The following is a 22,335-nucleotide window of genomic DNA, read 5'->3' on the forward strand; positions in this document are numbered from 1 at the left end:
GCCCCGCTCCCCCTCCAGCCTGTCCCGTGCCACCAAAAACACCACCGATTCTCCCCCTCGGTTTTCTCTTTGTTTCCCCAGATACCCTTGGCCTTGCCAATTCTTTGCGCATCGTCCCTGTCACTGTCTCCAGCTCACATACGGTCTATAGTCCATTCCGACAGCCGGCAGACGTTTTACCAGCCATAAATCCTCCGGTTACCAAACTTTGAGTGCAGAATTAACTTCACGAGTCGCCCCTCTGCGCCCGTGCCGATAACCTGTTCGACCGAGACATTACTCGTCCATCGTCACCCAAGTGTCCTGTACTCGTCTCGCGCAAATACAGACTTTTGCTAAGAAATTATCACCGGCCAAGATTCTGCTTGCAATTCAGCTTCTTTCAATCAAGTCACCAACATTGGCCCGCTCTTTTTGCCCACCACGGCTCCCACTACACAAAGCATTTCCTCTCGCATTGAACCGCCCCGGCGACTTTGCCCACTTTGCCTGCATTTTTGCTTCGAATAGGACATACGCATCCGAACAATGTCGGCTCATCGGCCAAACGCTTTCAACAGCCTCCGGATGGGAGGTTAGTATACCAACCCCTGCCATTGGGCCTGACTATTGTGCCCGGTTTGATAGATGACCGTTTAACTGACGCAATTGCAGAGGTGATCCGCGAGAAGGTCCAAGATGGAGTGACTGGAGAAACTCGGGACCTGCAATACACGCAATGCAAGATTGTCGGAAATGGCTCCTTCGGTGTTGTTTTCCAGACCAAGCTGTCCCCATCTGGAGAGGATGCTGCCATCAAGCGAGTCCTTCAGGACAAGCGATTCAAGGTACTAGGCACCAACCCAGCTTGTCCAGTTCATTTACTAATTGTTTCCCTAATACAGAACCGTGAGCTCCAGATCATGCGCATTGTCCGCCACCCCAACATTGTTCAGCTGAAAGCTTTCTATTATTCCAATGGTGAACGTGTACGAATCTTGCTCATATAGTTGCTTCGCCCAATCCGCTAATTCCCTCATAGAAAGATGAGGTTTACTTGAACCTCGTCCAAGAGTTCGTGCCCGAGACCGTCTACCGAGCCTCTCGATTTTTCAACAAGATGAAGACTACCATGCCTATCCTGGAGGTCAAGTTGTACATCTACCAGTTATTCAGAGCATTGGCGTACATTCACTCTCAGGGCATCTGTCACCGAGACATCAAACCTCAGAACCTTCTCCTGGATCCCAACAGCGGCATCCTTAAGCTTTGCGATTTCGGAAGTGCGAAAATTTTGGTCCCTAATGAGCCCAACGTTTCGTACATCTGCTCCCGGTACTACCGTGCACCTGAACTTATCTTTGGTGCGACGAATTATACCACAAAGATTGGTAAGATTGCTGTACGAATACTGACTATACCTCCTTGCTGACTGGTCTAGATGTGTGGTCTACTGGCTGTGTGATGGCTGAATTGATGCTTGGTCAACCTCTTTTCCCTGGCGAGTCGGGTATTGATCAGCTCGTTGAAATTATCAAGGTCCTGGGCACTCCTACTCGAGAACAAATTCGAACCATGAACCCCAACTACATGGAGCACAAGTTCCCCCAGATCAAGCCTCATCCATTTAACAAGGTCTTCCGAAAGGCGGATGCCAATGCTATTGACCTCATCGCCCGCCTCCTTGAGTACACCCCAACCGAGCGACAGTCAGCTATCGATGCTATGGTTCATCCTTTCTTTGACGAGCTTCGGGACCCCAATACAAAGCTTCCTGATTCGCGACACGGCACTGGCCAGCTTCGTGAACTCCCTGCGCTTTTCGATTTTACACGCCATGGTATGATGGAATTCCATAGACCTCAACAGCAAGTTAGCTAACAAAGATACAGAACTCTCAATCGCCCCCAGCCTGAACCAAAAGCTTGTTCCAGCACACATTCGACCCGTGCTAGCATCTCAAGGCCTTGATATCGACCATTTCACACCCTTGACGGAGCAGGAGATGATGGCGAAACTCGATTGAGCCGGCCTCGCGTCGAGGCGAAGGGTAGTTTGCATTTGCTTACACCCTTCTCAGGCTCTCCGCGGCTGTGGAAGAGTCCTGCCTCGTCCACTCCCAGTACCGAGCTGAGTAAAAGTGGTTGGGAGCAATGGCCCAGGCTAAGGCCGGGCCAGATGGCGGGCAGGCGCTACATGGTCCTGAAGCTAATAGCGTCGGTCTTTGATATAAGGCACGGTGTATAGGCTTCGAGGGCCAGATGAGAAGGCATGTGTGTTCTGGCGAGCGTTGGAGTCTTTCCCGGCAGGGAGCGGATTGGGCGTTGTGCGTGCCCTTTATATGAACCCGCTCTCAGTTTTGCCTTAAGGCTAGTCACGACGAGGGATAAACCCATTGATGCATATCACAGGGAATTACGTTTTTAGACCAAGTTTCGATGCATGAGGATGATCGGTGCACTTTTTTTTTCATTGTATGCGTCTCAAGGGAGGAACCCAATTATTCGGCTATGGTTGGCTTTGCGAATGGCGATGATGACATTTGTTGAATTCTTCTTTTGGTACCGCGTTATGCCTTGGCCATGGTTGCTCAGAGGGTTCCGATCCTGGGATCGGTTGGAGACGCCTGAGTGGTTGAAAAGGTTTGGTCTGGTATGGCCTGCGGTGAGCATTACCCGGCACCCGATATTGTCCTCAGCGCTGCAACGAATTTATCAATTGAAGCTGGCCATGGACGGCCCTGTGGCATTTTACTCTCGCTTTCCCGCAGACGTGGAGGAGTTTGGCATTATTTGGTCTAGTCGTCAATGGTCCAAGACGATATAAAGAATAAGGGACTGCTTATGAATTACAAATAAAAGGCAGAAGAATGAATGACGTGACGCATCGAAGCACGGGGGGGAGCTCTGGGTTTGACGTCTCTGGAAAGCATACAGCTTTTATGTATAGACTTCAATCGCGCAAGTTGATAAAATTCACGTGTTTTTGGTTTCTACGTAGCGGTGGAGATCATTTTTACTTGAGTGATCATTGATCTTGAGAATTAAAAGCTAGTATCGAGTCTTTTATGTCAAGCTCGAAATCATGTCGAAGCCCGTAAATTGGCCGCACACTTCGTAGCCTCGCATTATAGGCAACGGTTCTCGTATAATTCGTTTTATGGATCTGAACAACACATTAGTAGTAATTTGACTCTCATGTTGGGAGAAACTCAGGAACGCAAGCAGACTGAAGTCAGCGGTTGCATATTCCTGCCTCAGGCATTCACGCTTAGCTCAGGTGTTACCGTGTTCGCCTCGCGGTCCTTTTCGCTTCGTACGATAATGCTCCAATCCCCACGCTAGTTCATGCACCTCAGGGCAGCAGCTGCCAATATCACTCTACTTAATTCCGTCCCTAGTGGATGCCCTTCGCCCAAACTTTTAGCAGTGACGCAGCCTCGCATTCGACCTTACAAACTTTACTTATCATCACTACGAGCCACCATTGAGATTCGAGAAGCAGCTGCGCTTTCAAATACGAGAAGCGTATTATGGCCGATTACGATAGACGACCAGGCGGCTACCGCAAGCGAAGATATCGAGGTGTGTTGCACCGAGCTCAACCCGATGCAAGCTACGCGAAGCTGTCGCGTTCCCTTCAATTCACCTGCTAATATTCTGTTTTTATAGACGATGACGACCATTACGATCGCCGAAACCAGAGAAGACGAGTTGACTCAGCACCTCTTCCTGTGCGCGTCCGGCGGCAGCTTCTGAGCATCGCAGACTCTCCTCTGCGCAGATGGGCGGAAGAAGTTCAATCCATTGCACATATGGTGGCCGAAAATCATGACGACGAAAATCTTCGCAAGAAATTTCTCGACTTGGTGACACAACTTCTGCTCGAGCAGCCTCTCAAGACGCCCTTCGTTGCCGCCGTTGTTCACATCATCAATACCCTGAAGCCTGAGTTCGTTGACGAGATCCTCGCTCGCATTGGGCAAATCACAGCAGACAAGATCGCTAAGGGCGAGTGGCGTGATGTCAAGTTGCTGCTCAAGTTTCTGGCCTGTCTGCAGTCTTTGATGGAAGGGGATGGCCTCTTTCCTATCCTAGAGGAGCTATTCAGTCGAGCTGCGGACCTCCAAACGGCCAGTTCGGACGACGTGAGTTGGACGATGTGGCAACCTGAATCTGTTTACTGACTTATGGCAGACTATTGGTACCGAAATTGTCAAGATAATTCTCCTTACCATCCCTTATATCATGGTGTCCGCCCCTGGACAATTTCACCAAAAGGCCGCGGAGTTGATGGAGAAGACAGACATTATTGCTTCCGAACCCCATGCCCTCCAGGTACTTGTTGATCCTTATCACCCCGAGGGCAAAGAGGAGAGTCCTGGCACATCTCTCAGTGTTTGTATGCTGCTCCAACAGCAGCTCCAGTCCGAAGCAGCCAAGAACTGGGAATTATCATGCTTGCCACGACCTTGGGAGATGCCACTGGAAGATATCGAGGCTCAAGACAAACTCTCTAATGCGCCTAAACACGCGCTTCCCACTATCGCCATTCCCGCGACTGTTATCGCCGGGCCCCGGCCTCTATTTCCAGAGATCTACTTTTCAGTCTACTCTCAACAGGAGATCCCTTCCGTCCCAGCTGTGACCGACATCGCTGCATCGCTTATTCGCGATGGCCTTCTCGACACGATCAACATCTTGGACTTCAACCGTAATGTGACGGCTCGCTATTTGATGGATCTGGATTGCTATTTCGCCGACGGCACTTTTGTTAAGCGTGCTACCCCTTTTGATGAATTGAAGAATTTTCCCGATGGTAAAAATACATGGAAGCCAGAGGATGTTGCTGTCGACACAGTGTTTTCGCAGTTGTTCCAACTGCCCACGCCCGAGCGAAAGCTTGTGTACTACCATTCAGTCCTCACTGAGGCCTGTAAGTTGGCACCAGCCGCTATTGCCCCTTCTCTTGGTAGGGCTATAAGATACCTCTACCGGAACAGCCCTCAAATGGATCTGGAGCTGAGCTATCGGTTCATGGATTGGTTTTCCCACCACCTCAGTAACTTTGGCTTCACCTGGAAGTGGGCCGAATGGGTCGATGATGCGCAACTGCCAAATGCCCATCCCAGCAAGTGGTTCTTGAAGGGTGCCCTGGATAAGGAGGTGAGACTGAGTTTTGCCCAGAGAATTCAGAAGACCCTCCCTGAACCCTACCTACCCTTGGTAGGCCCTGAGAAAGAGAAAGATGTTCCCGACTTCAAGTTTCAGAATCCTGGTATGTATCAAATTTGTATGGCCCAGCGCAGCTTGCTGACTATGCTTCAGAAACACCGTTCTCCAAGGAGGGCCAGGAAATCGCCAGTCTGTTGAGACGGAAAGGACCAGATGAGGAGTTTGAGCCTCTTTTCAGGAGCATTCAAACCCAAGCTTCGGAGCAATCATTGGACCCTATAGTTGCCAGCACAGATGTCTTTATGACTGCCGTTTGCTGGGTTGGTTCCAAGTCGTTAAGCCACGTCCTTGCCTGTATCGAGCGGACCAAGGGTCGATTACTTGAAGCTGGTAATTCCTCCGATGCGGCGCGCGCCCAAATTATCTCTGCCGTCATGAGTTACTGGCACGCGCACCCTGGTGTTGCTCTCTCAATCATTGAGAAACTTGTCAACTACTCCATCTTGACCCCCTTTACCGTGGTTGACTGGGCTCTTGTGGCTAGCACGCCAGCCAACGGTACTGATGGCGGTGATAGTCTCACCGAACCTCACATCTTTGAGCTGGTTTTCAACACGATTTTCAAAGTCACCCGTCGCAGCCGTGATGTTGTCGCTGCACCCGAAACCGATGAAGAGACACGCATCAAGGAGATGAAATCGACTCAGGATCTTTTCCGTGCCATGAACGATGCTCTCGTTAGCTGGGCTGGTGGAAGCAAGGACGAGCTGATGGAGGGAGGTGACGGGTCGAGCGATCGCGAAGCCATGATCCGACGATGGGGACAACGATGGTTGCGTGTCTTTAAGAGGATGGGTGCGATCGAGGAGGCATTTGTTCTCGAGGCGAGCAAGAATTTGGGTAAAGACAAGATGGCTACGGATGGAGTAGAAACTTAGACGACCGAACTGCAAAGATTCGAACACGGAGCGATAGATATGCGTGTACTAAAATGGAGCTTACTCGGATCGTCATTTCTAAAACTACAGGGTACGGAATCTAGGTAATTTACTTAATTTTAAAGGATATGTTTATCTCACGACACAGCGCTGTTGGGCTATCTACTGCGGATTTGATGATCATTATTGGGTGACTTGGTGTATTTCATCCACATGTATAAGTGGATTGGTAGGATTAATACATAATTCATGACTTGAGTGGGTTTACACTATTGCCCATTCTAAGCTCACTCGTGCGTAACTGTCCGCAAGTGATGGTTGAGCTTTGTGGCATACAACGTCCCCAAGATATTGCTACTTCCATGACCATTGAATGCTGGTCTCGTCATAACTGACGCTGCGCTATTGCTGAGGGTATCTCTTTGAAACAAAATATAGGACTGATGCAGAAAGTATGATTCAGCCCGAGAGCCGAGAAGTGTCGTCTGATATGATTAAACAAGCAGGTTTCGTTTGATGCGCTGGGGCAACACGATTTCGTTGACCATAAGCTGTTCAGCGGCCTGTGGCTTCTCACCCAGCTTTTTGAGCTTGTCCATTAGGTGACTATTATCAAAATGTCAGTTTATCAATGCTATCCGAAACGGGATGGGCGGGCCTTCGGAATCCATCCACAATGGACCTAAAATTGCGTCTGCTCGCAAGAGCAGGACTCTTGATTGGAGACGATTCTGGTGTTCGTGGCTGGAGAGAGGGTGCAACAGGGCTGTTCGCAAGTGTTGGAGTTGAGGCTGTCGTAGCAACTTGGTCTACAGGTGTGGTTTGCCTTTGCTGGGTAATGCAAGGGGAGTGTAACTCAACGAGAATCAGAAAGGGCGGGAAATAAGCATACTTTACAGGCAAGTGGCCGCGAGTGGCTTCGGTCCTGGCGAGATTCACACGATCCATCTGCTGCTCGTGCTCGTTGAAATGGCGTCTGATACGGTCTTGGCAGTCTTGAATATCACCGCCACGAACCACATATCCACAATCCTCTTCTTCACAGACCCATGTCTCGCTGGGGCCACGTGGAACGGTTGTAGGGATGTTGTCTGCTCTTAGATAAATCTTGACTGGGCCTTCAGATGTTTCTTGAGCATCTTCATCCTCGGAAAGACTCATGTGACTGGCATTACCCATGGTCTCTTCCTCACCAGAAAAGTAGTGAGATCGCTTTGGCTGTGACCCCTCATCCTCCGACTCACTATCAACTTCAGAGTGAGGCCGCTTTCTAGAAGTGGTTGCCAGACGAAGACTGGACTTTATACCAGATGGACGACCTGGTCGCCTAAGGCTCTTACCTGCAGGCGAAGAGCGGGGAGGAGTTGAAAACCTTTCATCAAAGTTCCTTGAGGAGAATCCAGCTTGTGAAGGAGTTGACGGTTTGCTTGGGTTGTTCTTGTTAGATTGCTGACGTCGTTTAACGTAGTACGGAAAATCCGATGGTTTAATGGCGACAGGGTTGAAAGGCGTTTCGGCGAGCTCTTGTAGCCAGGAGTAGAATTCGCCATCATATTTATCCTTGTCAAGAACCTGCAAAAGAGCGTGCACATTGTAATGGAGAACTTCCTTGATAGGCACCCTATACGCTGGCTTTAACTCGCCTTTGTAGGTGGGGAAAGTGAAATTTTCCCAGAGTCTGCTGGTCACAGCTGAAATGCTTAGACGCCCTCCCTTGGATTTGCTGATCTCTACGCGAATCCACGCAAGGGCATCAAGAATGCACCGGAAAGCATCGTCCCGGGCATCCACCGTAATAGGCGCCTGGCTCATACGGACACTTGGTACACTAGCTGAAGAATGAACGCTGACTGGCCTTGTTGATCCGTCTCTTGAAATTTGTGTAGAGCTGAACAAGTCAGCGGCACCGTTTTCGGGCCTGTGAGTAGCAGACCGCGATCTTGAGTATCGTCGTCGGGGAGGACTGTCCTCAGGCTCATTGGTATCTGGGGTTGCGTCGCGAGCTGTCGACGGACCCGAAGAAGCATTGCGAGTTCGGGAGGTCAATAACTGTGAGACAGGGGGGTTACTGGCCTCAAGAGAGGGAGATCTTTGGGGCTGCGGAGGATTGGTCACTCTTTCAAGTTCTTTGTCGTATAGCTCCTGAAGAGATTGATTAGATTTAGTTGTCCGGACGGAAAAGGATCTTATACTCACTTGATGTCTATTTATCAACCATTTGAAGAAAGGGGTCACGGACCACTCGACCTCGCTTTGGTCTTGGATGCATTGAGCAATGAGAAACGAAGCATGATCATCACATCTTGTGATCACTTCCTCGAGAGTTGAACCATCTCCTATACTGGCAGCATACTTGTATGAAGAGTCAGGATCGTTGTATAGCTAAGTAGCATATGAGGGACTGTGATACGTACCTCATGGAATACCTGGTAGAGTTCTTTCAAAGCATCTTTTTTGCTTTTCTTGGCCTTCTTGGGTTTCCGATCCCTGTAAATTGCCATCAATCTATAGTAGAGCCGTATAGCCTCCTGCATCTTTCTGTATATGGGGAGGTATGCTGGCGCAGGGGTTAATTCGAACCATGCACAGGTGCCCAGCATCCATATGACTGGAGAACCGCTTTCAGATTCTCCGATAGAGTATTGGCCGCATTTTCTGACTTCGAAAGGTGTCAAAGAGCGCACTTTCATTATGACTGTGATATACAATTAGATCTCATTACATCATAATCATGGTGTGCAAGAACCAACGGCGTGCTCTCTGCGACTGCTCCTCGATATTGAGCAAACCCCGGATGATATAGGGGCCACGAGTAGCGACATCCAGGGCGTTTTCAAGGGTGTGACCATCTTTGTTGAGAACGACGGCATCTTTGATCTCGAAGGTCGTATCTGGGTCCACACCACCGGCGTCAAACCGCAGCACCGATTTCTCCTGCTTCCATGATCTTTGACTCTCATCTTCCGTATCGACACTAGACGTAGACGCCCGGCGGGGGCGCCCGACCATGTTTGCAATATTCAAGCCTCGAGAGCGCTCATCGAAATGGGGCGTTAGACGTTGGCTGGTTGTTGATTTGAGAGCTCACGAGGAAGTCGGCCTCGGTAGGCAGGGAGCAGATATGTTGATAAATATCAACTGCTTTGAAAGCACAGATTAATGGAGTAGAGAGAAGTGGTTTGTTCGTAGCAAGAATGGGAGACGTTGGTGATGTGCGAGTGGTGCAGAAAGGTTGCGAATACAATAAAGGTGCAGTTGATGAGCGCTAACTTAGCATTCTCAGTCTGGCACTTTCCACTGGGGAGGCCGACCTAGAAACGCGGTCGCGCTTCAAATGGATGGCAAGATGGCGGGGCAAATCACTGATAGCCCACTAAAACTGCAGGGCATTTGATTTCCAAAGTGCCTGCACGAGGTAGGCGAGGGGAGCCCAGGTCAGAAAGCTTAGAGCCTCTATCTAGTAAGACAGAAACACTCGTGACGCCTGACATGACCTCTCTGGGCCGTTTGACTTCCCTTTTTTTACACCCTGACTTGAACCTCCAAGTTTCCTTATTCCCTGGGGCAAGGTACCTAAGTAGCTAAGCTAGGGGAGGAAAGAAAACGTAGGATCTTGACCCTAAATGACAAAAAGACTTAGGTAATATAGCCTGAGCTCAGGACAGCCTTTGCTTAGTTTATTTTGACACCCTATATCGAGGTTCGCTGTTTTCTTGCCCCCCGAGGCTATGGTAAGGTGTTCTTGAGTGCCCCCGCTAGAACGCGTTTCTTAAAGTGCCTTTGCTCCAATCAAGGATTGCTGATAATGGCTCGTTAGGTTCTAGAGTTGAAATTATTACTCGAGCAGTATGTGCATTCCCGTTTCGTATTACAGGTGATCGGTCAGCCTGGTACTTCCAAGCGATTATTTTGGATTCAAGGCAATTGAAAATCCCAAGTGCTCCACGAACTCACAAATCGCTTGAACAATTGTGCTTAAAGCATGCTCCAAGCTTCTCCTGTTTCTATTGTTCGCGCATTTAACATGACTTATTGTAGCCTAGACTACTTTAATTGTTCCTGGTAATTTTTAAGCGGGGAATGCTGCCGATAAGACTTTTTTTTTTCTGCGCCGAAGACAATGCATCGAGCTCTGAGGTCAAGTAAGTGAGTGGTGCGTTTGGTGGCGGGCGCTGGATCTTCTTAACAAGCTCCACCACGGTCTCAAGTTCAACACTTTCTGTTTCTCCCTTCTCTCCTCTTCTCCTCCTTTGGCCATATCTAGTCCTTTGGAGAGCTTATGCGACTTTCCCAAAAGACATTGAAGATGGCAGCGGACCAGGTCCGAGAAGGCGTCTTTGGTGGGTGAATTGCTGACTCTGTTTCGTTGCGAACTTTGCATTAACATGATCGCTTTTAGCCATCAACAAGCCTTGCGGCCAAAGCTCAGCGCAAGTCATTCGCGAATGCCAGCAAGCATTCAATCCCTCTAGCTTCTTCAAACCATTGATCGATTCCGAGGTCGCAAAGCGCATTAGCGAATCCGGCAAAGAGTTCGCTCGTCGTAAGCTCATCAAGAAGGCTTCGCAGGTCAAGATGGGCCATGGAGGAACCTTAGATCCTCTTGCTACAGGTGTTCTCATACTGGGCATTGGATCAGCCACCAAGTCTCTTCCCCAGTTTCTGGAATGCACCAAGACGTACGAGACCATTGTCGTATTTGGCGCCGCGACCGATACCTACGATCGAGTAGGTCGCATTCTGACCAAGCGGCCATATGAGCATATCACTCGCGAAAAGGTTGAGAAGGAGCTCGAAACGTTCAGGGGCCGTCAGATGCAGATCCCGCCCCTATACTCTGCCTTGAAGATGAACGGGAAGCCTCTGTATGAGTACGCGCGCGAAGGCAAGCCCATTCCACGACAGATTGAGGGCCGAGAAGTCGAGGTCAAGGACATCGAGCTGGTGGAATGGTATGAGCCTGGGAAGCACAATCACCGATGGCCAACCGAGGAAGCTGAGGCTGCAGAGCGCAACCTGGCGGAGCAGGTCTGGAGGGTTAAGAAGCAACAGGAGACCAACAAGAAGTTGAGCCCAGAGGAGAAGCAACAGGACGATAAAGCGATAGCGGCGCACGAATCGTTCAAGCGCAGCTTTGAGGAGCGTCAGGATGCGCTTATCAAAGATGCACCATCGAAGCGATCACGGAAGTCCAAAGAGCCTCCCATGATGTCTGGCGCTCTTGGACAGCTACCACAGCCGACATACTCTAATAAGGGCTCGAACCTGGTTTCAGAGTCGCCCGATACAAGCACGCCTCCCCCATGGAGTGACCAAGGACCTCCCGCCGTGAAGGTGCGGTTAACTGTAACATCTGGATTCTACGTCAGGAGTTTCTGCCATGACCTAGGGGCTAAGCTAGATTCAGCTGCTCTTATGGCAGAGCTTGCTCGGACACGCCAGAGCGATTTCGAAGTCGGAAACGACAACTGTCTCGAATACGAGGATCTAGCCAAAGGTGAAGAGGTTTGGGGGCCTCAAGTTGCTCGTATGCTCGAGAGTTGGAGCAAGAACAAGCCACAACCACCCGCTAGTAACAAGTCGAATAAGAAGAAAACTGACTCGAAGGGCAATAGCTCACCTAAATGGAAACAAGACAAGCAACAAACTTCCAACAAGGGAGAGAAGCGAAGACGATCGAATTCTCCAGACGAGAAAGAATCGCCGCCTCGAAAGTCGATAGCTCTTGAGTCCCAGGAGTCCTCCAAGCCTGTGAAGGAACCCAAGTCAGAGACGCCAAAGTCCGAAACCGCAATTAGGTCTGAGGATGAGAAATCATGGAACGGCATTGAGGACTGAGCTGTGGGATGTTACTCGTTGCAAGAAGTACATATAGCCAGGCCAGCTGACAACACGAGATGGTGTTTCTGAGTTAAATGGCAAAGCCGATAAAAGAGTGGCTAGACTAGAATATTTCGAAAGCGTCATTTGTTATGCCAGGCGTTCCGCGATTTGCGAGCTACGAACAATATATACTTTTATATGTATCAAGAAAAGTCCTAAGTGCACCGTTTTGTCAAGGATCGCTCGGGTTCCATGCCATCATTCCCCAACTTTCAGTCGATCCGGGCAGACCCATCAAGTGCTTTACATGTTATTCTCGATGTTCCCTTGTGCAATTGGTGTCAAAACTCCAACAGGCCTCACAGTATCTCACTTAGGACACACGGAGCTTGCCCAAATTCCATCACTCTAAGTAGAGCAATTATAAGTTTGGAAATTATGCACATACATACAAATCCGCAACATATGGAAATAACTGGATTGTGATTTATGAACTCAGATGCCGCATCTTTCGGGCTCGTTGCGCTTTCGTATATGATTGACTATATTGAGTCTATATGCTTGAATACAATTTTCATGGTCGTGCTATCAGCATCTCACTGTTGGCTGCTTTCTCCTATCACCAGACCCATTTCTTCTTTCGCACCATGTATATCTTCAACCCTGATACCACTGCGATCACACATGCTGCGAAAGATACCGCCTCTTCTCCACAGTTCCATTGGTGTATCCAGCTCAGCGATACGTCCTGCATCCATGACACAGATGCGATCGTAGCCAATGATGGTTCGCAGTCGATGAGCGATGCACAGTAGTGTTTTGCCGCGGAAACCAACTGCCATGGTAGCCTGGATCTTATCGTCTGTCTCCATATCCACCGAGGAAGTGGCCTCGTCGCAAACGATGATCTGGGCGCCTCGGACAAGAGCTCGTGCGAGTGCCATGAGCTGTCTTTGACCAAGTGAGAAGTTGAGGCCGTCTTCCTCGACAGGGGTGTCTAGATGTATACGTGAGGGATCGTTTGTACGGCGTGCTTCTTCGGGCGATGCAGCGTTGGCAGGAACGAGATCCGCTTGGCGGAGAGCAGACCAGAGTGCGAGATCAGTATGTTCATGGAAAGGATCGAGGTTGCTGCGGACAGTTCCTCGGAAGAGAGTGGGATCCTGTGGTATAATTGCGAGTCGGGATCGGAGATCGTGAAGTCCAAGGGTGGAAATATCGAGGCCATCGATGGTAATCTTGCCGCCAGAGATCTCCACGAGACGGAACAAAGTGCTCATGATAGAACTCTTTCCAGCACCAGTACGCCCAACGATACCAATGCGCTCGCCGCCCTTGACATGCATCGACAATCCTGAAAGGACAAGTGGGAGGCCAGCACGATATCGCATCTCGACGTTATCGAAGACAATCTCACCCTTCTCGGGCCACGTTTTCCGAACTTCGACGGTATGTGAAGGGGCCTCCTCTTCAAGTTCAGTACCATAGTAGTAAAGTCTCTCCACGGCATTCATAGCATTCTCGACTTCAGCAAGTTGGCGGACAGAAAATTGCATCATGCCAACAATCGAGAGGATGTAACTCAGAACAAGGCCACCAGTGGAAGGATTGATCGAGAAACGGGACGTAACAACAAGGATGGCTGTCACAAAGACAAGAAGTACACCGATGAGATCGATTCGCATTGAGAGCCACCGCTGATTAGCGAAGGTAATGTAGTAAGCGCCGTTCATGTTGTCGATTGATTCACGCAGTTCATTAATGAAGCGATCCTGCAGTCCATAGGCTCGAATTGACGCAACACCTGTGAGGCCCTCGCCAAACTTGGCAAAGACGTGCGATCTGAGGACGGATTCGAAACGCTTGACCTCTCGTGCCGAAGCACGGTAGTACATCGCTGCTGTGACAAATGCAGTGTACAGGGGAACCAAGGCGATCACAAAATAGTAGTAGAACGCAATGATGAGTATGAACACAGATGTGATCATACCCATGGTCAACATAAACATGCGAAGTGCGTCTGAAAGATTGTTGTCCATAACATCAACGTCCCGTGAAAAGCGGTTCGTGATGCGTCCAAGTGGTGTCGTATCAAAGAAGGACATAGGTGCACGAAGGACGCGAGTAACAGCGATCCTAAGCATGACTTTACTCGATTTCGTTCCCAGGATGGACAGGACCACGGAGAAGGCGAACATGAGGAGAGCCTGCACGACACCAAGTGCTGCGTAGATCGCGATGTAGACACCCGTAGAGAGGTTGAACTTGTTCGAAGTCCAATATGACAACCAAAGACTTGTCACGATATTGGCTCCCTGAGAGACAATCAGGAGGAATAGCACCAGCGGAGCGTTCAATATAGAACCAGATGCCCTGACATAGGCAGCGTAGACAGACCACGAGACACTCGAGCTGGCCTTTTCTTCTTGGGTCATCAAGGCAGCCCCCTTTTTCTTCTTCTTCTTTTTCTCGTCCGCTGTGGGTTGTTCGCCATCGTCGGGTTTGGTGGCTTCTTCTCGCTTTTCCTCAACGGCAGTTGTCTCCATCAGAGACTGGAATCCTTTATGGTCCTTCATGAGTTTCTCGAACGTGTCAACGGCTTGAATCTTGCCGTTCTCCATCCAAATGATGCGATCACAGCGGCTGAGTACCCAGAGCTGGTGGGTGGCAAGGATGCGACACTTATCCTTGAGGAGACCAAGAATGGCATTATCGAAGATATGACGGCCAACATGAGCGTCAACAGCGCTGAGGGGGTCGTCCATGAGAACGATATCGGCGTCGAAGTAGATGGCTCGGGCGATATTGAGACGCTGCTTCTGACCTCCAGAGATGGTAATACCACGTTCGCCGATTTCCGTCATATCGCCATTGGGAAGCATATCGAGATCTGCCTGGAGCGCGCAGCTAGAAAGTATGTTAGTGACAATTGAAGCAACACAACGGAGGGAACTTACGCTTGAATGACTTCTTTGTACCAATTCTTGTCCATGTCTTTACCAAATATGATGTTGTTCTTGAGAGTGGTGTTCTGAATCCAAGCATATTGAGGACAGAAGGCTCTAGATGCACCGAAGGTAACGTGGCCATCTGTCTTCCTCATATCGCCAGCGAGTGCAGACAGTAGAGAACTCTTCCCACTACCAACTGATCCGATGACAGCAACAAGCTCGTTCCTCTTTACCTCAAAGCTGAGATCTTGAAGCTTGAAAGGCTCTCGCTCCTCGACCAAAGTGCTTGTGTCATCACCCGAAGGTTCGTGCTGAGGGATTTGAGCCTGGGTGTGCTTCTTGTCCTTCTCGCTCTTCTCAGACTCTTCCTTGTGGGACTTTTCCCAAGTAAAAGAGGCGCCTTCCAGTCGGATCGCATCATCACCTGTGGTGTCAATTGTCATATCTTCGACCATCTCTTCCTGAAGCAGAAACTCTTCAATTCGCTGAACAGAGCCCCACGCATCAATTACCTGGCCCAAAACCATAGGCAACAAATTCAGAGGAATTCTGAGACCGTTGAACAAGGCCAGTGAGGAGAAAACCTCGGCAGCCGTAAGACCGCTATGCGTGAGGGAGTAGCAGATGAAGGACAGCATGGAGGCGAAGATGGGGAGTGACATGCTGACGGCATTGAGTGCGTTTCGAATGGCAAGCAAGATCTGAATGGCGTGGATTTCCTTATTTCTGAAATCACCGAGACGTTCGAGGAAAGCCTTCTCCCATCCAAAAAACTTGACAAAGCGGACTGACTGCAGAATTTCCTGGGTAAGAGACACACGTTGATCGGTGATTAGATTGATCGCTCGTCGCCGGTGAAACAAACTTCGAATGGCTTTCGTCAAGAACGGCATTCCAATAACAAGCAAACCGTAACCGGCCAGGGCGCTGTAGGTAATATTGACGAGCAGGAGTGCTAGAGTGAGGAGACATAAGATAGGAGACGTCCATACCATATGGAAGAGAGCAGATGCCTGATCGACACGATACGTGTCGACACTCTGCAGAGCAGTGATGCGACCGTTTCCCCAGCCTGTACCATCTGACGCATCGGGCTTCGCCTTTTTGGCTTTCTTGGCCTTCTTCTTATCTTCAGCATCGTCTTTTGCACCAGGCGCGTTGCTCTGTAAAGCACCCTCGGCTTTGGCGCGGCCAGAGATGACCAACGACTTCTCGTAGATAAGCCCAATCAAAACTGCTCTGCTCTGACCACCAACTGTCATGCCTCGGTAGATGTAGTGGTTTGTTCCCAAACTCTGGGTGATTTGCATCAGTGTGATGCCAAAGGCCAGGCCGATACCCTTACCAAGATGGGGCGGAGGCCCACCAGTCTTGTTCGCTACATACGCATCGGCAGCGAATTGGATGAGGTATCGAAGGGTGAATGGACTGATGACCTGAATGATGCTGGTGTAGAGGGCACATGCGCCTCCCGTCCAAAACTCCCCCTTAAAAGTCTCGTGCATAGCCCAGAATAGGGGGTGCTTCTCGCCTCTTTCAACTCGTTTCTGGAACGATGCTTTCATTTGAAGAGTCAGTGGCTCCACGGCTCTGTCCGGATTGACAGTCCAGATGTCATTCTCTTCCAGGGGTCTTCGGTAGCCAGCCTATTGATATCATCGAGTCAGCAAAAGCGTTGTAAGACGGGCCGCGCCGCGTATCAGAAATTGGTGGCTTGCAGATCTGAAGTATAACCAGCGAGATAGGATTTGAGAAAGTGTTAGGAACTCACATGCATCAACGGTCCCATCCATTGGAATGTTAACTTGCTGAGGAAACCAGCATCATGTTCCCTACTCTGCACTGGCTTTTCAGGAACTGGAGGTGGCGAGCCCCAGCGGAGAGGATTCAATTTCTTATGCCATGGCTTCTTCTGTTGAGCTTGAGTTCCTGATGCTGTCGCTGTAATTGCTGAAGCTTCAGTTGCGCCAGTCTTGATTTCCTCGAGATCTGCAAGCCTTGATCCATCTTTCTCACTGATTTCATCAATTTTCTCGCTTCTTTCGGCGTCCTTTTCTCCAAACTCCCTTATCTTGTCCTCATCTGAGTCGCTGGACTTTTCGAAATTTGTGGGGGAGAGAGAAGCAGCTTGGGTATCAGAGGGCTGAAGCTCCTTGTCCACCGGATCAGGCATATTTGCGTTGTATCAATCTCGTGTACCCTGTAAATGTTGGATTACAGATACGAGGCGTGGAATAGCTCTGAAGCTCACGGCTAAAGCATATATCTAATGATACCAAGATACAGTCTCACAAGCAATGTCAACTTTGTACAAGGTCGTCGCGAGACCAATGACACTATGAGGAATGAAAGGCGACGGAATTGAAGCGGAAACAATATACTTTCGTCTCTGAGATCGCGATACAACCTCGTAATAGGTTGCCAAGAAATAGAAACGATCGATGGACGGCCCACAGGTAGATCTTGGCGGGATGAAATGAGAAAAGACACAAGAGACAGATGGGAATTTAAGACGAAGGGAAAGGAAATAAAGGCGAATTAGAAAAGTAATAGAATCTCGTCAAAATGACAGTAGCAAAAAGATTCCGTCGTCTACAGGGGGTGTGAGTGGGTTGGGTGTGGCTGCATCGCCTGTATGGCCCATGAAGAGAGCAGACAAAGGACCCAATGGATTACAAAGCACTGTAAAATCAGACATTTTATTAGAGACCTTTTGAACCGACGCTCAACAGATTCGGATTACGGCAATAAACCTGGGTGTCTGCCACGCGGAGATAGCGCCAAGGGGGGCCGGTGCCTGTTACGTGAAGGATGGATTCGTTGCAGTTTCGATGACAGCTACGAGAGAGTCTTATGATGAAATAACAGCCAATGAGTCACCGGATTGACTCTGGCAACTCTGTAAAAGGTGTTTGTCACAACAGGCAAGACCACAAAGTGACTGAATGGAAACAGAGACCTGTGCCGAGAGTGGCTCGGTTCGTCGAGAATAACATCATTGATGGCTCTTCGGCTCGGCCTCTCGCTCTGGAACTCGTTCAGGTTCCGCGTATACTAGGTAGGTAAGCTCTGACCAGCAAAACACCCTGTTAGGATCTTTGAGCGAAAACGAAGGACCTCTCATCTCATTAGCCAGTTGTTGCCAAGGGGGTGTGGGCGTGGAGATCCCGCGTGGAACCATCTCCTCCACCATTTGCACTAGAAGCCATTCCTCGAACTCGAGACACGATACATTTGTGATTTATAGATTTCCGAACGTTTCGTTACGCCAAGTTGCCTGAGTTGGTAACAGTTACTGGGGGATGTTGCCAGTTTAGCCCTTTAGAAGGGAGTAACGCACATCGCATAAGTCAAGGCTGTCCAGTCCTAACGGCTGAACAAGCTGAACTCTTTGACATTAGCGATTGGTTACTCGGCGCGGTCGACGCATGGTAAACACGTTGTGACTGTACCCAAAGCCATGGCTGGAATCTAGACCAGCTCTTTCGAGACGAGTTGATGGCCGACTTAGGACCAGAGTCTCTGATGAGATTGGCAGTCACTCAGCATAACCTCCTCTTCATGCTATGCACAGCATAACGGCTCTCTGGTCTGGTGACCTCGAATCCGAGGTATGGTAGCTTAACATTGGCCTTGTCCTGCTTCCATGACGAAGCCTATCCCTCCATACCAAAAAGACCTTACCGCTTCCCCGCCCATGCAGGTCTTAGTAGCCAGACTACTGCATTGCACCGTGTAAGCGAGGAGGAACACTAAGATCCGATAGACTTGTCGTCGAATAGTGTTCTTGAGTGAAAGCCCGGCTCCGATTCGGCGGACTCAGTATGTGTAAGACGGAGTTAGTCGGCAGGGACTTAAGCACCACATTGGCGCTTACATAACCCACGAAGCTCCAATGTCGGCCCCGCAATTGAAAGCCGTCCCGATGGATTTAGAATTTCAGCAAAGTCTGGATGCAATGAGACTGCATTACTGCAAGGCTGAATAGAGCTTTCGTCATCCAAGACCCAACTCCGATATTCCGCAACGATTGAGCTGACGACTTCCGGTGAATAAGCATATTCATCCGCGCGGGAGCTGGATAAAGCAAACCCTTCACACCCTTCGCCGCAAGCTCACCTAAGCACCTAAATCGAGGGTTATGGCTGTCGACGACATTCCCTCCGTTGCCCTGCCTGGCAATATCCTAGGTCCGGTCACCAAATTTGCGCCCGGACCCGGTACACATGTATACGAGGGCAATGTTGTTTCTTCTCTGCTTGGCCGAGTCACTGTGACACCCCCGGCAAAGACACCCGGCCCTCAAAAGCGCCTCAACAAGATCACTGCACCTACGACAGATGAGCTGGCTACTGTCTCCGTTGCCCGCCATGGCCACAAGCGCGAGGTACTGCCCGACGTCGAGAATGTTGTCCTTGCGCGAGTCCTGCGCCTGATGCCAAAGCAAGCGATTGTGGTGATTCAGCAAGTTGGCGACACAGTTTTGCAGACAGAGTGGCAGGGTGTGATCAGAGTGCAAGACGTAAGGGCAACAGAAAAGGATAAGGTCAAGATTTACGAGTCTTTTAAGCCTGGCGACATCGTCCGCGCGCAAGTGGTGAGTCTCCCCTTTCCTTCGTATATGGTGGTGATGTTGACATATTTGTGCCAGATATCTCTTGGAGACCAGGCCAACTACTACCTATCGACGGCTTCGAACGAATTGGGCGTTGTTATGGCTACAAGCGAGGCGGGTAATGATATGGTCCCTATCAGTTGGAAAGAATACAGAGATCCCGAAACAGGCATTTGCGAGCCTCGAAAGGTTGCAAAGCCCAGCTGAGCTTGCAGTCTTGTTTGAGAGCTGTCCTGATACAACAAGGACACCCGACATCACTTGTCTCAGAACAATCTGGCTAGGAGACCTACCCGCCGTGGAACAAGTGCACACGCAAACTCTATATTCTACAGTGAACAAGGCACGCGCTCATCATTATAGCCACCGGATTCCATTCAAACAATGGCTTTCAGTCGCCATCTCATGGCGCAAGGCTTCTCGCATAATTGCCAATTCGTATGCCAATTCGTCTGTTTGGGCTCGTCGCTCAGATTCAATAAAAGAGACGGGGCTAGGGATAATCGAAAAAGAATCCACAATGACGATAATTGAGCGCAGGGCCGCCGGGTGATAATGAGTTGGGCCTGCCCTAGATTCAGCTTGGAAACTTGATCTAAAGCTCATATCGCCTGAGAAGCGTGTTCCCAGAGTTATTGCATTCGATGTAACATGATCAGATATAGTGACGTGACGTGACGTGACCCTGTTTATTCATTCCAACAGCAATTTGATACGAGATTGAGTCATGAAATATCGTATCGTTTGTTGTTCTTTAGCACTTGACTGTCTATGTCTTTGCTCCCTGAGTGGAACCAATGAATACCTAAGCAAGATACATGGGGAAATCAACTGCCTGGCCTTGATGCATGAAGGAATCGACATAAATAAAGTCAACTCCCAACGTCTCGGTTCCCTACTGTAACATGCGTGGGTATACAGGAAACGCCATTTGTTTCGTAGTCTAAAATACATACCCTGCCACGACTGGACCCTGATCACCAAGACACGCGCCACTGAAATCGCCTGCTCAGCCGCCCAAGCGCCTCCCCACCCCTCAAGCTATCGCGTGTCCAAGGCGCCAAAGCCACTGTCCGCATTCGGTTCAGCGACCAAAATAGGGACACTTGGGCTGACTATCCCTGTATTCATTGAAACCTTTCTTTTTGAAACAACACCCACGACTTTTATATTTATCACTTGGTGGTAATAATTGCTGCGCTGGCATATTCTCAGTGATTGTATGGTTTATCGCATCTACGAGCCTTTCCTAGCACCCGCTCTACATCTTCCGTAACCGCCGACGGCTCACATACAACATCATATATGCGCCGGCCATGTCAACGACAATGGTCATGACAATGGCAGCGCCCACTCTCTCTGCTGATTCTACGCCGTGCTGCCCGGGCTGTGGCTACTCATTACCTCTCGATCACAGCCAAGTCCAACTACTTGAGGCCCAGGCCCGTATCGAAGATCTCGAAAACCAGGTCCGTCTTCTTAATGAGAAGGCCACTGCCGCCGTCGATCGCTGGGCCGATTACGAAGATGAACTCGCCAATTTGCGCGCTCAGCTACCCTCATCGCCAACCCAGAAACAACTACCTGCGACGCCTACAAACGCTCGCATGTCATTCCTACAAAGCGGCACCAGTCGGCTGTCATCTTTCCTCTCCCCGCGCAAGTCACACGAACTTCCCCATATCGACACCAACCCCTCCCGGCCTTCCAACCAGCGTTCCATAAGCAGCCAATCGCACCGCCCGCAACAGTTGCAACCCCCGCCATCTCCATCAGCCGAAGATCTTCTGGAGGCGCTCAATCGAGAACAATGCTTGCGCAAAGAAGCCGAAGGCAAGGTTGCAGCTACCAGCCAAGAGGTTGAGGAGCTCAGCGCTGCCCTCTTCGAGCAGGCAAATGAAATGGTCGCCGAGGAGAGGCGTGCCCGGGCAAAGCTCGAACAGCGCGTGGATGAGCTGGAGCGACGAGATCAAGAGAAACGAAGACGTCTCGATAAACTAGAAGGGGCCATGACGAGGATCGAGAGAGTAAGATTACTATTGGCAGAGGCGGAAGAGGATGTCGAGTCAAGCAAAAAGACCGTCAAAGAGATTGAGGAGCTAGAACGGCAGCAGGAAGAGGAAGAACGAAAAGAAAAGGAGCAATCGAAGCCGAAACAACCTCAGCACGACAGCCGTGATTCAGTTCACAGCGTACCTGTTGATGAGCATCCGGAAAGACGGTCTCTGGAAGGGCACAGTAGCAAAGAACAGCTGAATGATGATAACTGTGGGGAAAGGGCTACAACGACCTCCCGAGCTTAGATTGTTTATGCCCCTCGGTTAACCAAGGCGCAGGCAGGGCAGGATTCGAGGATGAAATAACTCATTAATGCATAATGAAGAACGATATATCTTGTGGGACCAACAGCCATGGAGTATGGGGTCGGCTAAAGCGCAATATCAGGAATGGGGCTTTATGTGGTACTGGGCGAAGAACGCAATAGAGTGTACGATGATGAGCATGTAATAGTATAAACGGCCTGCTCTTGACATGTAACATATGGTGCAATATGACTACAGTCAGTTCATGGTTATGGTGCCCGTTACCTGTAGCCTCTCCCTATAATATACAGGAGTGGTATATTACAAACTTAAAGCTACCTATGTTATGTTGGCAACTGTTGATTATGGTCGCAATATGTCTAACTTCGCTCAATCGTAAGAGTAAAATTGTATAGGTACCTATTATGTAGGGGTTTGACGATGAGACAAACGTAGGCATTCTCGTAAATAGGTTGTTCAACGTGTCTCTTTCATAACGCAACTTCCAGATTACCTCGATTGATGTACCGCCACTTGTCAAATTCATGGTAG

General features: G+C 49.7%; 7 protein-coding genes across 7 annotated transcripts; 5 read left to right on the forward strand and 2 right to left on the reverse strand.

Annotated features, from left to right (window-relative positions):
- Window positions 1–528: 528 nt before the first annotated feature.
- Window positions 529–2,005, forward strand: FTJAE_8125 (CMGC GSK kinase; the record flags this gene model as incomplete). Its single annotated transcript, XM_037354909.1, has 6 exons — window positions 529–574; window positions 655–827; window positions 885–968; window positions 1,022–1,370; window positions 1,421–1,819; window positions 1,872–2,005. 6 exons carry the CDS (start codon window positions 529–531, stop codon window positions 2,003–2,005), a joined length of 1,185 nt encoding a protein of 394 aa, XP_037204767.1.
- A 1,506-nt stretch (window positions 2,006–3,511) lies between these two features.
- FTJAE_8126 (cap binding 80 (Cbp80)) lies at window positions 3,512–6,091 on the forward strand (the record flags this gene model as incomplete). The annotated part of the gene is made up of 4 exons (XM_037354910.1): window positions 3,512–3,563; window positions 3,651–4,126; window positions 4,176–5,256; window positions 5,307–6,091. The coding sequence occupies 4 exons, from the start codon at window positions 3,512–3,514 to the stop codon at window positions 6,089–6,091; spliced, it is 2,394 nt and encodes a 797-aa protein (XP_037204768.1).
- Window positions 6,092–6,585: 494 nt separating this feature from the next.
- On the reverse strand, window positions 6,586–9,100 carry FTJAE_8127 (uncharacterized protein; the record flags this gene model as incomplete). Its single annotated transcript, XM_037354911.1, has 5 exons — window positions 6,586–6,697; window positions 6,774–8,233; window positions 8,288–8,443; window positions 8,506–8,786; window positions 8,842–9,100. The coding sequence occupies 5 exons, from the start codon at window positions 9,098–9,100 to the stop codon at window positions 6,586–6,588; spliced, it is 2,268 nt and encodes a 755-aa protein (XP_037204769.1).
- Window positions 9,101–10,397: 1,297 nt separating this feature from the next.
- Window positions 10,398–11,929, forward strand: FTJAE_8128 (tRNA pseudouridine55 synthase; the record flags this gene model as incomplete). The annotated part of the gene is made up of 2 exons (XM_037354912.1): window positions 10,398–10,431; window positions 10,491–11,929. 2 exons carry the CDS (start codon window positions 10,398–10,400, stop codon window positions 11,927–11,929), a joined length of 1,473 nt encoding a protein of 490 aa, XP_037204770.1.
- A 581-nt stretch (window positions 11,930–12,510) lies between these two features.
- Window positions 12,511–17,038, reverse strand: FTJAE_8129 (ATPase; the record flags this gene model as incomplete). The annotated part of the gene is made up of 3 exons (XM_037354913.1): window positions 12,511–14,821; window positions 14,872–16,511; window positions 16,637–17,038. 3 exons carry the CDS (start codon window positions 17,036–17,038, stop codon window positions 12,511–12,513), a joined length of 4,353 nt encoding a protein of 1,450 aa, XP_037204771.1.
- Window positions 17,039–19,006: 1,968 nt separating this feature from the next.
- FTJAE_8130 (CSL4-core component of the 3'-5' exosome) lies at window positions 19,007–19,687 on the forward strand (the record flags this gene model as incomplete). Its single annotated transcript, XM_037354915.1, has 2 exons — window positions 19,007–19,462; window positions 19,517–19,687. 2 exons carry the CDS (start codon window positions 19,007–19,009, stop codon window positions 19,685–19,687), a joined length of 627 nt encoding a protein of 208 aa, XP_037204772.1.
- A 1,121-nt stretch (window positions 19,688–20,808) lies between these two features.
- Window positions 20,809–21,783, forward strand: FTJAE_8131 (TFIID and SAGA subunit TAF61; the record flags this gene model as incomplete). Its single annotated transcript, XM_037354916.1, has 1 exon — window positions 20,809–21,783. The coding sequence occupies one exon, from the start codon at window positions 20,809–20,811 to the stop codon at window positions 21,781–21,783; it is 975 nt and encodes a 324-aa protein (XP_037204773.1).
- Window positions 21,784–22,335: the final 552 nt, after the last annotated feature.

This window comes from Fusarium tjaetaba (assembly GCF_013396195.1).
Source record: "Fusarium tjaetaba strain NRRL 66243 chromosome Unknown NRRL66243_c0000171, whole genome shotgun sequence".
Classification (NCBI taxonomy): Eukaryota; Fungi; Ascomycota; class Sordariomycetes; order Hypocreales; family Nectriaceae; genus Fusarium; species Fusarium tjaetaba.